At 38.0% G+C, this 15,965-nt stretch overlaps 1 protein-coding gene across 8 annotated transcripts in view; it reads left to right on the top strand.

Moving 5' to 3' along the window:
- Positions 1-15,965, top strand: part of RAP1GDS1 (Rap1 GTPase-GDP dissociation stimulator 1) — an 89,218-nt gene that overhangs the window by 35,983 nt on the left and 37,270 nt on the right. For 6 of the 8 annotated variants that reach the window (XM_056490934.1, XM_056490933.1, XM_056490932.1 and 3 more), the window contains exons 3-4: positions 9,874-9,996; positions 14,959-15,084. In XM_056490934.1, the coding sequence (XP_056346909.1) occupies positions 9,874-9,996; positions 14,959-15,084 (249 nt within the window). Of the gene's footprint in view, positions 1-9,873; positions 10,058-14,958; positions 15,085-15,965 lie in introns of those variants that run through there. The other 2 variants (XM_056490935.1, XM_056490936.1) reach the window with 2 other exon arrangements.

Below are 15,965 nucleotides of genomic sequence, written 5' to 3' on the forward strand. Positions count from 1 at the left end.
GTTGTGCTTTGCTGATACTTAGTAACTCAAGGAACCGTCATATGACACATGAAAATTTTAAATTCATGCTTGAAACTAGAAATCTCAGAATTATTCAATGGCTATTTTAGAGTGCCATTTTTTCTTCCCATAATGCACACAGTTTTGTAATAGTATTTTGCTTTGCCCCAAAATACGTGTGCTGGAGCCATGCTTTGTTTAGAATATACTGGCTTTTTTTGTATCCAGGAAAATACCAGTGTTACAAGTTACTCAGGCAATTTCTAGTAAGCTTTTGCCATCACTTCTGGTGTAGGGACCATGGGCTCATCCCTCCTACCTAAAGCTTCTTGTTCAGGTTTTCTCTTGGGAGTCACCAGTGGGTTTTCTGAAATGTGTTTGTTCCTATTTGATGGCATCCCAGAGGAGGATGTGTTAGCATCTGGAGTGCTTAAGAAAATCTTGGATATCTGAAGACATGGCAGATTTCTCACATTCCTTTGTCAGTGTTGAGACTTTTCACTGAATGCTCTAAAACTTTGGTAGGCACTTGCTATAACAGGCATCTAGTTTTCTCTAATTATTTTGGTGGATTTCTACAACCATATGTTTAAAAAGAGGTTATATTTCAGTTGGAAATTTGTTTTATTCTGTTCTTCATAGCCATGGCTTCCATATATTGTTGAATTTAGTTAGCACTTGTGCTTCCTATACTTGATGTTCCTTTTTCTGATCTTCACTGTCCCTAGAAGATGGAACTATTCCTCTACCAGAGCGGGAAAAATCATGAAGAATTGAGAATTTTACAATTCTGTAATTCTGGGCTCAACTAAAAATATCTCTGAAATTTTAAAATGTATTATCGTTGCTATCAATACCTTTGATTTGTAAAAGAAAAAAGCAAGATTTACCTATTTTTATCTATTTATCTTTTTGGGGGGCCTTCTTGATAGTTCTGTGTATGTACTCTTATTTATTCATTGTGGAGTCAGGTAGGCAGCTGTCTGCTTAACTTGTAACACTAAGCGCCATCTGATTTCAGTGAAGCCTTGTAGTACACAGTGGATTAAGAAACAGTCATTTCATCTTTTGTTTCCACAGCCCTCTCACATTAGCATGAAAATATCTGTCCTGCTGCCCCAAACATAGAAAAAATTAAGTTGTAGAACCCTTTGTCATAGCAGAATTATTCCAAGGCACAAACAACTGAAATCACTTTAATTTTTTCCTATTGGCTAGGTATTTTAAGCTTTCTCTGTTCCCTTTCATGGAACAGAGCATGGAGTAAAAGCTCCACATTTCAGAGCTTGCTCAAGCAAATATATTCTTAAATATCAGCACACTAACCTTTATCTGTTTTGAAGAAACTGTATGAGCAGAATAAAAGTAAAATGATGCAACTGTTGTTTCATGCAGATGGTGGCCAACGAACAATGCTCTCTGGATTGTGAATACTTGCACAGTATTAAAGCTTAAAACAATAACTATCTATAGAACCTATTCTAACCCTCTAACTTCTGACCACAGTCATTTTGTATAGATAAAAAAAGAGCTTTCAGCATCCCTGCAGATTTAGCACACTTTACAAACATGAAAGCTGTGACAAGGCAGTGCATAAGCACATCAAGAGAGCTTAGCACAAGCAAGGGGGTAGGCAGTGGTACTAATTGGATTAGTAGCCTATTAAAACAATTGGTAACTAGTAGAATTAAGTTCACTGACAAATAGCATTTTCCTGCTTTCTTATTCCTCTTTGATCTTTAGCATCTCCCTTTCTTCTTAGCGGCAGTCTCCCTTCCAGGAGGATTTTTGATCCTCCTTGGGTGTGCCCTCCAGTGATCCCTGACATATGTCTCCCACCTGTGATCTAGGAAGGAGAAGGAGGCCACCCACGGATGTATACTCAGACCCAGCAGGTACAGACCTGCATGTTAGTCCTGACATGTAAATGTCCCAGCCTGAACATTCAAACAAGCAACAGACGTCTATGGTGTTATCCATGAAGAGGAAATACACAGATGAAAGCTACAACGTCCCCCTCCAATAAGATGAAAACTAAACAGTATCATTGCTAACTGTCTACTGAAATTTATAGTTACCTCCTGATTTAAAGTATTCTTTAGGTCTTTAGCCTGTGACAAAGATTTTTGGACTTTATTATTATTCCTAGTTTGTCTTTCAAGCTACAAAAATATTAAGAGTAGCACTAAGGCATCACAGTACCTTGCAAGTCTTGTTTTCTTTATGTATTGAAGACATGAACTAGAGTCTGTTTAGCTACTGCTAAACCTTGATTCAGCATCTTTGGAATTTAGTGGAACGAGCATAATGCATTTAATGTCTATTCAAACCAAGGGAGGGAGAGGGAGTAGAAATTTAAAAGGAAGAAATGAAACTAGTGGATGAGTAACAAGGAATACAGTGGAACATAAGATTTTTATTTTAGAGGAAGAAGAGAAATGGCAGAAGGGAGAAACAGATATACAGATCAAATTTTGGAGGGGAAAAAAAAACAAAACAAAAAAAAAACCCCAAACTAATTGCACGTATCTGAGTGGCTGGTAGGAAGCAGTCCAACCAAAACCCCACATCTCAGACCAGCAAGAATTTCTAGTCTGCTTCTGACACAGATAATCTCTTGTAACAGAGGCAGGGGTTCAAATTTAATTGGGCCAGCTCAACCAATCAAGCCATTAAGTTTACCTCCAAAGATTTCTAGAAAAATGCCCTGCTAAAAGTTGAGGATCCTGATATTTTTTAAGAGGGAATTCTGGCTCAAATACTGTATTATAAAGTGTTCCTTCTTTTTGCTGAAGAAGGATGTTTGTTGCATTTTATCTCATGGGCTGTTGCCTTGTCATGATATTGTACACACATAATCCTGAAGTATTTCCTCATTAAAAGCTGTTTATAATATATTTTTACAGTATAGCTATACTAAATCAAGGTGACTGCTTTTTATTGGACTGTCTCCCAGTAAACTGGCTTACCCTAATGATACTGAATGGTAATCACTTCTGCTTAGTGGGATTATATTTTACATAAATTCCCTTTAATAGTGATGTATTTAGTTAGTGCCAGCTAGTTAAATGTTTATCCAAGTGTTAAATTCCAAGTGCTATTCATTGAATACACAATGTGCCAAATAAAGATTAACTATTATATTTCTTTTCTTTGCAGAAGGCATCAGTGAATAGCAGTTTCAGATAATAGAATTGACACATCTTTTTTTTAGATTGTCTCTGTATTGCATTTTCAAAAGGCAGGCCTTTTCTTTTGCTTCTGTGTTGCATTTCAAAAATGCAAAAGAAAACGCCTACCTTTTACCAAAAAAGTTATAGTTGGAGATCATGTAATTCACAATTTCAGCTCTGCAGTTTCATTCTTAGCTTTGCCCCAGTCCCTTATATCTTAAAAATGTGATCTCTTTTAGATTAGGTTTTCTTTAAGCTACTCTGGTAGCATAGCTCACTAAAAATACGGGCAGATTAAAAAATTCCTGTCTGTGTAAATGTACTCTTTCAATAGGCAAACAGTGGAGTTTCACAGCAGGAATTTCAGCTCACTTAAGAGTACTCTTAAGAGATTGCTTAAAGGAACATGAAACACTTCCTACATCTAAAATTATTATCTTTCAAATTTCATTTGATGTTAATAAACTAAATTGAATTTGGAGAAAGGATTTTACTCCATAGGACTAGCATCTGTTATACATCTTGAACAACTAAAGCATGAGAATACCCTTTACCCTGGGACCTGTACTAACTTCAGTCAGTACAAGTAAGAGAGGAGGCAGGGGAAAATGTCCACAGAGGCTGAATACAAAACACAAAGATATGAGTGCATGACATTTATACAAAGATGCCAAAAACAAAATTGGTAGCTGAGGCACTGACATCAAACTCTTTCAGCAACCTTGCTACTGAAGTGGTTACATCCTGGAGAGGGTGAGTCAGAAAGGGGGAACAGCTCGGATAAATCCACCAGCTTTGTGCCAGGGCTCAATACTGGATCCAGTTCAGGAACTCAGGGGTGCCAGGCTGTTTAACTTTAATATTCTGCCTTGTGCTGTGACCTATTCATGGTCACAGAATATTCATGGAAGTATATGTGCATTTTTCTTCATTGAGGGAAAAGATGTCACATATTTTTTACTTCATTGGTACCTGCAACAGACTATTTAATGGGTAGAATCTCATCCTGAAATTCACTTTTATACTTTGGATGTAGCTTTTGGAGAATTTAATCATTGGGACTCATGCAGCTAGTTGATTGATAAATCTGTCTCTCCATCTGTCCTTCCTTCCTTGTTAGAGCTGAGATTTTAATTACAAACATCTGTGTACTGTCTCTTTTTTCGTTAAAAATAGGAATTGAAGTTGCCCTGTAGCTGCTGACAGAGACAAAACAGAGCAAATACCATGATGGAAACATTTGTACAGCTAAGGGAGAATCCTCCCTCCTTGCCTGATAGGTGTCTAATTTCAAGGATAAATGAACAGGCAGATTTTGGGGATTTCCCCATGTTAGGAGGAGCATGAAAGAAATCAAATGGCTACAGTTATTTTTTATACATAAATTATTATTATTACTAAAGGACTTTTTTTTCCCTGTTAAAATAACTCTTGATAATTGGAATACTCTTTGGTTAAGGTTTGTTGAGCAAAACCTCCTTATCAGTGGTGCATTGTTTCATGAGAACATATAATTTGTTTTTCTGAGGTTCTTTGCAATGCACTTTTTGTGCTTCTGTAGCCAGACTAAAATCTTCATTTGTGGTTTGAAAAACACAGTGGGAGAGAGGGACAGTGTTTCTTGTGGGAGGCTGTATATGGAGAGAGCATCAGTGCTTAGACTTGGTCACAGGAACCTTCTTACTGTGGTTGTTAGGAGCATGTGCCAGTTTGAAAGATATCCCTTGTTCCCTTCATTCTCTTCCCTTCTGCCTTCTGAAAGAGCAGATGGAAGGTTCCTTTGAAGATATGTGATTCATCATTATTTATTCGTGTGTTCATCTTTCTGAGGAGAGTACATGTAGGAGGAACATTATCAAGCCAAGGTAAATTTCTGCAGTAGTTCCAGTACTTTTATAAAACATCTTTGCAGCTGGAAAGGCGTGCATTTGTCAAAGAGTACATGCAAACATGGTTGGCTTAATAAAGAGGGCCCTCACAAAACTGTATATTTATAATTCTGTGGTGTGAAGCTCCACAATATGGGAATTATTGCAGTGATACCCACCATGACTTAGGGTTACTAATAATAGTACTTAATAGCAACTTGAACTCATTGTTCATAAGGGATAATGAATGGTCTACAGCGTTCTTCTGCTAGCAAGGCACTGGTGAGAGATAAGCCTTGCCTTTCCCTTCCCCTTTTCTACCTTTTATTTCACTTAAAGGTGTAGAAAATAATACAGAGAGGAGAAAAGAGTGAATGGAGGGAAATGAAATTTCAGAGGAAAGAGAGCTGAGAGGGAAGAGAGTGTAGAATTTTAATTCAAAACACTTTAGGTTTTTTTCCTATGATTTCTGCTACTTAATTAACTAGTCTGATAGCCATGATGCTCAGCTCTCTAGCTCTCATCTGTGGCATTAAAGATTTTCCTGCCCACACCTTTAACTATTCCAACTTCAGGCACTGCAAAAACCACAAACAGCAAGCATATTGACATTTTAATCACTCAGCTATGGCACTAATAAGATTTTGACACTACATGATCTAACATACCCTTTGTCTTGATGTCAAATGATACAAGGAGGCATCTAAAGCAGAGGGCTTAACCTTAGAGGGTTTTTCCGTCCAATTATGCTGTATTAGACAGGGCTGCTTTTAATGCAGCGTTATTACAGTCCTACAGTTTCTTTGCTTTCAGACAGGGCAGTTAATGGGAGTGGGCTGGTGTAAGCAGACTGAAAATCAGCCTTTAAAAGAGAGCATTTGAAATCACAGATACATGACAGACAGCAGAAGGATTATGAGGTGTGGCACCCTAATGTCAGGCTATGTACATTGCTAGGTTTCTTTCAGACACAAATTTAAGGGATTTTAAAGGGGATGCAATTCTGCTAAAGAAATATTGGTTGTGATTTCCTTTTTGGCCAGTATAGAAAGCACAGGAGGAGAATATGTGGTAGAGATTTGCCTAGGTCTTTCTTGCTCCTGGAGAAAGTTTTCAGATTTACATGCTCCAACTACAATTGAAATAGCAATTTTAAAAGATGACAACTGAAATAAATTTTTAAATTAATTTACCCTCTAATAATTTACTAGGAAGCCCAGAATGAAAGTAGCATGCAGGAGATTGATATCCTTAATAAATAATATCTCTTTAGTGCATACACACAGAGAAACAGGAAGCCAGACAGGCTTTCTCCAGCCTCTGAAGAAAACAGACAAAGGCAGGAGTTGAGGGTTGCCTATGCTAAAGCCACTAGCAGTTTCTAGTTCTCAGCAAACCCTACCTTATTTCTCTTAGAGCCAGGCAGTGGTAGGGGTACCAGCCCTTTGGCAGCATTGGTGTGTGGTCTCCCAGTCTCAGGTCCTGCAGAATCAAAAACAACTGATGGTTTTTACAAAAACAGTGAAAATACTGCTACATAAACATGACAACCTATTGTCCACTCCAAAGAATAACACCACACACACTTCCCTTCCTTTCTGTTTCTATGTCCCTGTGTGTTTTATGTGTTTATACAGGACATGTTAAGTGAAGCTGAGCACAGAGGAGTCATTCACAGGATTGTTGGCTCATGTTTTGTAAGTGAAGCAGTGTCTCATTTGGGCACTATAAGAAGTGCATATATACCTACAGCTGGGCTGAAATCATCTTCAAGACCTCCAGCTTGGTATTCTCTTCCACAGACATGCATTTTAACACTTAGTGTCTGAACTGAGCATACAGTTGACTCTGCAGACAGCTAAAGGGTGGTAGAAGATCTTTGGACTTTGCAGGGCAGCCCTGTGCATGATTTGCCTTTTAAGTCTTTCTCCTTGGAAGGAATATAAAAAATACTGAGCAAAAAGCTGTATTTAACAAGGCAATTTTAGGTCTATAAATAAGAATTTGATTTTATTTCAATTAAAATACCCTTCCTTGTTTAAGCATTTCAAAACTCCAGAAAGATTGGTTTCCTGCAAAAAAAAAAACAAACCTGCTAATTGCATGTGACTTAGGAAATTAATTTGTATATTATAGCACATTCTTTTTTTTTTTTCCACCTTCTATATTAAACTTTAATATGATGAACACAGAATCCCTGTAAAAAAAATTTTTGCAGATACAAAACAGAGTAATGTGCATGAGGATGGAGGAGTAATTTTCCTGGCACATTCTCTTAGGATGCCTTATATGGAGGATCTACTATAAACTACTTGCAAAGATTTAGTGTCATACTGTCATCTCTCTATTTTGAAACTGAATTAATTTGTATATTACAGCAAGTGTAAATTGTATGTGTTCTGCAGAGGAAGAGCAGTGCTTACTTAGACTTGGAGTAGACAAGCTGAAGCACCCTGTGGCATTTTTTTACACCTAAGGCAATTCCTGGCAAAAAAAGCCTCAAGAGAGTACTGTGGGCTGTCTGATAGTAGTAATTCAGCCAGAGTAATGTGCTTTTCTCCAAAATAATGATGCTCAAGCACTCACCTAGGGCTGTTCTGCACTTACTAGTGGTCAAATTTATGTGTCTTCCCTCTTTTATGACGAGCAAAAGTTTGACATTGATACCCAACTGGTTAACAAGAAACATTAGGATTTTGCTTTGAAGGGATGAGTATATGTAGTAGTGCCTCCTCTACTGCTTCAGAGTAGGAAAAGTCGTTGGTTAGTTTTCATCTGTGTGATCCCAGGTACCTGATTTCCCACTTTCTGAGAAGTCTGTTACGGCTGTGCTTTCATTGGTGCTCACTTGCTTTTCTCAGTAAAATAAATCAGGCTGTATCTGCTGCACACAACTTGCCTGGAGAAGCATTTAATTTTATTTTTTCACTTCTTGCAGGATATATTTAGTGCTTCTACTTATGTAATTTATGCTTTGCACAGTAATGAGTCCATCAAACTGCAGACCAAAAAAATGTGACTGGATACTGAATATCTAAGCAGCATGACAGGAGAAAATGGATTAATGTCTCCTGCCTACTAATGCAGGTTCACACTTACCCATATTTTGCATTTTGCATTTGGAACTTAAGAGAGAGAGAAGCTCTTCCTTAACAGACATCTAAGATGTCTGGACTAATCTTTAGTTCTCATATGATTTTTTCTAAATTCAGACTTTATTTTTTTGCCATGTCTGTATTCATTGGAAAATATTGCTACTAAGTATATGCTATATGTCAGAGTTTATAAAAGCTTTCAAATAAGCCATAAGCTCCTTTATATTATATCTTCTGAGGGGTTTTTTCAGTGTATTTCAAAAATTGCAGTTAACTAGATTGCAAACCGGTTAATAGTAATTAGCACTTATAATATGCATGAGATGTTGAGATTACTGATCTAATCAACCTAATCTGTTTGTAATCAGATGTCATCACTGACATATTGTGAGTGGTCCTAGCCAAGCACCAACATCCCAAGTTGGAATTATATACAGAAATGGGCGACATAACTGCAATCCAGAGTTGAAGTTCTCTGTTTTCAGTCTGTTTTCTGTCATGTAGACATAACCAGCTTCCAGACACTGATGTACATACTCTGTGTGAGCCACAAAACCCATGGGAATCACCTCTGCCAGGCTTATGCTGGCTTCTGTTCAGGACCAGCTTGAGTGGATCTTTCCCACTCTTGGAGGCAGCAGAGTGGCCCTGGGGCTACCACAAATCAAATTCAATTGCAGCTGTGTGAGTGGGGAAAGGAAGGAGGAAGAGAACAGAGAGGGTGGTAAGTTATTATTGATTTAACTGTGAAGCACAACCAAAGAGTGGTTGCAAACTGCATTCAGATGGATTTGTTTCACTTTACAAAAGCCATCAATTGGAGCATCTCACAGTAAACTCTGAAGAATGCAAATAACTTTTCTTATAAATAGCTTAAGAAGTCATGCTCCTTTCTAAAATGATAGCTGCCATCTAATTGTACTGTGTGTCACACTAATATTCATCTCAAATATGCCATTTTTAAAAGCATTAGCAAAATATGTCATAGCATCTAGTACCTTGTCTTTAACTGCAGTCGAATCAATGCTGATTTTCAGTTTGTGACAGAGCATTGCTGTTGGCCAGCAATGTTAGGTGGAGCCCTGTTAGGGAGCAGCTGCACAATTCCTCTTACTGCATGCAGAAAGGGGAAAGCTTTTGTTACAAATCTTCGATATTTACTACAAGAAACTCAGTGTTTTTCCCTTTCCCTTCTACTGAGTCTGTATTGGAGCTACTCAGTAACAGAGTAACACACAATATTTGAGTGTAAGAGGAGTCTACAAACGGGATCATCTTAGCTCCCTCTCTTTTCCAGTTTCTGATTCCTACACTGCATTAAGCTGTACCCTAACTGTAAGCCCTTTCCCCATCATTCCTTGAACATTTCCAACAATTCATCTCTTCACAGTGTCATTCCTTGACTTTTACATAATACCTTTATCTGCTGCATATCACTTTATGACCTTTAGTCTTACAGTCTCTCCAATATTTTCCCCATGTAAGCATGAGTATGTATCTGTATATACTTATACAGCAGTCACCTTATAAAGGTCAATTGATTAGAAGTGGCAAAGTATTAATTCTATGAGTACATCAGATAAAGTAAGTATGGTTACTGAACTAACAGTTGGCTTCTGATATGGGAAATAATGACTATCATAATTACTATTGAGAAGACTTCCCTTCTGCTATTCTTTCTGTTCTTTCCCAAAGCAATTTGATGCACAAGTAATTTTTGTGTGATGTGTTTTTCAGATATGGAGACAAGTGAAAAAATCCAGAAAAGTGGAGTTCTTCAGGTGTTCGCGAGTCTGTTGACGCCACAATCTTCCTGCACAGCAAAAGTAGCTAACATCATAGCAGAAGTAGCCAGAAATGGTGAGGTTTTCTACAAGAACTTTTCTGCTGGAACATCTTCAGTTTTTCACCTCACTTGTCAGTATGTTTTACTTCATTTATGTTTTCATTTTATAGATAGACACCTTTCATGTCCCTCCCTTTCACTCTTTTTGTTTCATCTAAATTTTTTTGTACTTTTTAATACAATCAAAACAGCAGTTGGCTGCTAGAATTTCTTTTACTCTTACTTTTGTTCTGTTTAGTTTTTAAGACAGCAATGTAATTTATTGGGCAAAAATAGCCAACCACTGATGAAATACATTTCTATATGAAAAGCATGTAGAAAAAGAGACATGCACAATGTGTGCAGCTATGGTGTGCATGGTGCCCATAGTTACAGAAGTAGCATCTATACAGGTGGTTAGGGGGATACTAGATCAATTCTTTGGTCTGAGATTTGTCCTAAGATTATAACCATTATGGATCCTTTGATACCACACTAAAACAAATTAGTCCTACTTAAAGAGCATTGTATGTGTTACAGTAAGAGCCCAAAGTCACATGTAAGAATCACGTCCATTTTGGTATGTATTATATACATACAGTATATAACATCAGAGGTAATCAAAAAACTATTTAAATTTTTCTTTAGACAAGATTATATTAAAGCTCACCCAATACCTGCATATCTTGAGCCCAGAAGAATGGCCTCAAAGCTGCAAGCAGACACTATGTGCAGACCCCATGATGAGGGTAGAGGAGATTTGTGGCTGACTTTTCTCACTCCTGGACTTGCTGCTGTCACAGCTGAAGAGGCACAGATTCTGTTTTGGACTTTCCTTCCCCACAGGCCAGACAGAGAAAAATAGAATGTTTCTTAACTGCTGTCCTGGCAGCCTTATCCCTCTCACTTTGTAAACTCATGCTGATGCCTCTTCAGGGAAAGGGCTACATTCTTGCTGACTCCTTTCACATTCCACTTCCACCTTTTCTGAGGAATCAGAAATTACAGCTTCTTACTGATACCCACATCGTGACCTCCACCCAATTTACTTGTTTTAAAACAGAGCTATATATGGTTATTCAGAAACAGCAGAAACAAGAAAAGACATATGTTTAGTTTTTAAATGTTAAACTTATTTAGATAAAGAGCCAATAAAAGATGTATACATAGAAATTTAAATTTGGAAGTGTTTCAGAATGATAGAGATTTAGGCAAATGTATCATGGGTTTTCTTCTGTATTTAATGAATTCATAGTAAGTATTTTTAAAACAGCACTGTCAACTTTGTGTTCTCACAGCTGGTCCTTTTAGCTCCTATCTGAGGCGGGAAAAGTTACGATTAAAATCGATGTTCACAATAGGCAAACTGATTACTATGTATTGTTTCCTCAAAGATTCCCTTACAGAGCATTGTAGCCAGTATCTGAAATCACACATGAAATGTCTGAATAGTTTCTAATATGTCCTTTTCCCTGACAGCTTCTAAACTGATGCTTTATGTACAGTCTCAGAAAAGCTGGCATTTTACCTGGTTGATATACAAAATTGCTTTTGTCTTTTCCTTAGAGTCATTAGCAGGTATAACTGGGATCTCAGCCAAGGTTAAAGTGAAGGTACTCAGAAATTATTTAAGTGCTTTCAAGACTGAGATAATCTGGGTATTTCTCATTGGATTCTAACTCTGTTGAAGTAGTTGCTTAAGCAGGATAGCAGGAAATACCTCATTTGCATTCTGTTGTTTTCTTTGTTTTATTGCATAAAAATACAAGAGTTTAATGCTTATATTGTACCTGTTTTCAACAAACGTCAGGGCACCTCGAGAAATTTGTGTTATCAGCATTCAGTGGATAGTAGGCATTAAACCCATTCCCTGAGTGGTCATGCCGTGCAGTACTGCCAGAGCTGGGAGCAGAGACTGCGATTTTGGGTGTTACTAAAACAAGAGCATCTTTTTCTTCCCCATTTCTTGTTTTCCTCTTACATTCCCCTCATCTGATCATATGCCCAGACACATCTGATCACATCAAATCTCTCTACTTACCTTGGTGGCTTTGTCATGTTTTGTCTTTTCACCTCCTCATGCTCTTGCTGTTTCACCTCCTCTGCCCACATGACTCTTCCTCCTCCCAGCTTGAGCTCATATTTGTTTCTCCTATTTTAAACATCCAAACATACAAAACTCCCTTTAGTCACTTATGTCTCTCCAACTAAAGCCAACTGCCAGCATCATGAGGGCTCAGATGCACTTGTTACATGGAGTTTCTCTCTCCACTGTGGATCTTTTAAACCCTCTTCCAAGGTTTTTAGTCTTGTCTTCTTTGCCAGGTGCAGGAATGAGAGAAAATTATCTTTGCAGTTTCTAATACTACAGTACAATTACATTTCACTTTCAAAATCTTGTCCTTCTTTTGGTTTATGTTACTCTGTCATCAAAGGCTCTCCTCCTAATTTCTTAAGCGATTCTTCACTGTTTCCTTCAAAGGATCTGCTTCATTTCTCTCCCAGGTTAGTGGAAACCTTTTAAAGACACTGTTCTCAATTACTTTCTCATTCTTCTATTACTTCTGTGTAGTATCAGCTGCAAAAGTAGTTGCAGTTGCCACATCTTTGTTCCTGTTTCACAGATCTGTTTTGATACATATGGCACCATTTCTTTTACTTCTTGCTCTTACATGACCTTGATAAATACAAGTTTGTTCAGCTTATTGACCAATGATTTTGTTGCTAAAAAGCTTCTGCTCACTCCAGATGGAGGAAGGGAGGAGGAAGGTTTTCTTATTCCTTTTCACCATGTGAGAAAGAACCTAAACAAACAGCAGAACAGACTAAGACATCTCAGTCTTTTAGGAGAGAACAAGTTTCATTTCCTAATACAGATTAGGAGAAGAAAAAAAAAAACCTGACTTTGATGATATAGAGACTATGGTAAGTTAGTGGATGTAAAGGAAAGTGATGCAGGGGTAGCTGAGTAACAGGGAAGAATTTTTACAGGCAGTTGAGAGGAAGAGGCTGATAGGACAGAGGAGACAGAGGAAGAAACTAAATACATCTAATAAATAAACATTGCAATGTAGTTGAAAATGGGTAATAAAGAAAAATACTGTATGTTACAAGGACATGTCAAGACCAGTTTTAAAGACCAGGTGTATCTGGTATTTATGTTCATTACAATGGATACTATCACCATCTCTCACACTATAGCATCTAGCCACAGTTCTAAAATGTTACAGTAGCTTAGGAAGGTGGGTTAATTGTGCTCACAACTATCTTCTCTTGGACCTCTGCAAGTGTATAGATATTGCTGATTCTTCTTCTGTGTGTTGATGTACCAGAGCTACAACATCACACAAGAATTGCTTACTTCTTACAAGTCTTTAGCTAAAATAACACTGCAGGATTAAATACAAAGAAAGACTAGATTTTGTAGCTGCCACAACATCAAAGAACATTGTAATAGGTTCAGCAAAGGGAGTATTTGAAATGAAGTATTTGTACTTCAAGCATTGTATGAAATCTTTGAGTTAGTGGCATGAGGAGTTCTGTTGATCCAGAATCAGAAGAATTTTCTCATCTGTTTTTAGAGGGTTGTACACCCTGGTTCATTCTGGCTCATAAATGATTAAGTAACAGAAAGGTAAACTGACTCTCAAAGATCTAATATTGTTTAGGATCAGGAAGATACATAATTTGCCCCTCTACACAGCCCTGGTGAGGCTGCATCCTGATTACTGTGTCCCATTCTGGGCTCCTCTGTACAAGAGAGATGTGGAGCTCCTGGAGCAGGTTCAGCAGAGGCCACAAGGGTGAGAGGGAACTGGAGCATCTCTTACAAGGAAAAGCTGAGGGAACTGGGCCTGTTCAGCCTTGAGAAGAGATGACAGAGAGGGAACCTTACCAGTGTATGAGGAAGAACTTCTTTATTGTATGGGTTACCAAGCACTGCAACAATTGCCCAGAGGGGTTGTGGAGTCTTTTTCACTGGAGATGTCCAAGAATCATCTGGATGCAATCCTGTGCCCTGTGCTCTAGGATGATCACACTTAAGCAGAAAGGTTGGACCAGATGAGCCATTGCAGCCCCTTCCAGTCTTACCCACTCTGTGATTCTATGATGTTTTGCAGTTCAGAACAAATCAAAAACATATTGACAGTTTGCCTTACTACATCTCTAAAGGGTCCTCTGTAGTAAACTGTGAAACAATACTGCTGTTATCAGGTGATTCCTTCTATAAACTGCCTTTTAAAAATGTGCAGCACAGTGCCTGACTAGCTGGAAAACAGCCCTTTATGTCTCTGATGCCAGGATAGTTCTCTATAACTTGCACAGATGCAAAATAATTCTTTGGTTCTCTGTGGTATAGCAGGAAGAAAGGGCAGAGAGCTTCCCAGTGGATGGGTCCTCCCACCTTTCCACCCATGGTGGGCATCAGTTAGGTTGTGGAAAGCTACAGGCCTTTGGGCTCATATAAATTCTTGTATTTCTCATTCTCTTTATCTGTTCTTTTCTTCACCTTCCAAATAAAAACCTCTTACTGAGCTTTAATTTATTGTTTTTAAAATCCTCTTAAAGTAAAAGCTTTTCCAGATTTCTAATTAAGGCAATAGAGAGTAAAAAATGCTGCTCTAGAATACTAGTTTTAAGTAATCTTTTGTGTTATTTAGTAATTCTAGTTTGTGTTGAATTTGTTGTGAATTCTCTGTTCTTTTCAGCACTTCTTTGTGATACTAAAAATATGCTTAGTCTGAACTATGTAAAATTAGTTTCCATGGAAGTCAATTAAATACCCTTAATTCCTTCTAAATAAGCAAATAATGGAAAGAATTAAGTCCAAATCCCAACTTGAGCTTATTCTCCAGAAACACACATGAGAATTGTCACTGTTGGTCTGTGCACGTGTTCAGGGCACACAAAAGGCCCAGTTGGCAGGCCATTGTAACTGGAACTGATGGAAGTGGGACTAGCTGGCCTGGCGTTGACAGGCTTTGCTTTGTTTGCAGAATTCATGCGGAACCCCTGTGTGGATGCTGGGCTGATCCCTCCCTTGGTGCAGCTGCTAAACTGCAAAGACCAGGAAGTATTGCTGCAAACAGGACGTGCCCTGGGCAATATATGCTACGATAGCCGTGAGTGTTGGAATCTTGCTCTTGTGGAAGGGAAGGGAGTGTTTTGGTGTTCTGTACATTGTGTGCTGCAGGGTCATTTTCCTCTTTTCTTGGGTTTTATTTACCCCACAATTCTTCTTATTGGATGAGAAAATTGAACATCATACTTGCATAATGCCTTTGTGACAGAAAGATTAAAACACGTTTTCAATATTGTGATACTGCTGGATATAATAGAAAGGTTTTCTGATCCTTGTTGGGGGGTGGGGGTTTCAAACATAATGATCTAGTTTTTTTCAAGGAGCAGATGCTACATATGCAGAGGCACTGAATAGTTAACTTTTCCTCAAACAGAATGTGTTGGAATGGAACAGAGTCAGAAGGGAACATGATTATTCTAACCAGTCTCAAATCTGTGCAGAGCTGCATATGTGGCTGAAATGATGCCTGAGTTATGTTGCTGATTCTCAAAATTCTTACGTGGCAAATTAGTTGCTGCAGGACTACATATTTGTATTCTTGGTAGTCAAGGGGGAGGGGGGCGGTTATTGATGAGATTTTTTTAGCTTTTTATAGGTATAATAAATTTTTACAATGAGAAACAATTGAGTTTTGAAATGTAATTGTGACTGCATGTGCTGATTACATGCATGGGTGTGTCATCTGCAAAACAAACCAGTGGTTGCAGTGTTTTGAAAATGCAGCCTCATTACCCCTTACTTTAAAATTTTGAAAAAAGCCAGTTCATGATAAATATGGTGCAGAAGCAGAGACACCAGGAATATCTTGCACATGAAGGAATTATGGATGTCTGCAGACGGGAAGTGAGATGAAATTGTAAAATCATTTTGTTATAGAGAGTTAGTGACATATTTTATATGGTGAGAATTTGTCTGCATACT

Source organism: Oenanthe melanoleuca, chromosome 4 (assembly GCF_029582105.1).
Source record: "Oenanthe melanoleuca isolate GR-GAL-2019-014 chromosome 4, OMel1.0, whole genome shotgun sequence".
NCBI classification, from domain to species: Eukaryota; Metazoa; Chordata; class Aves; order Passeriformes; family Muscicapidae; genus Oenanthe; species Oenanthe melanoleuca.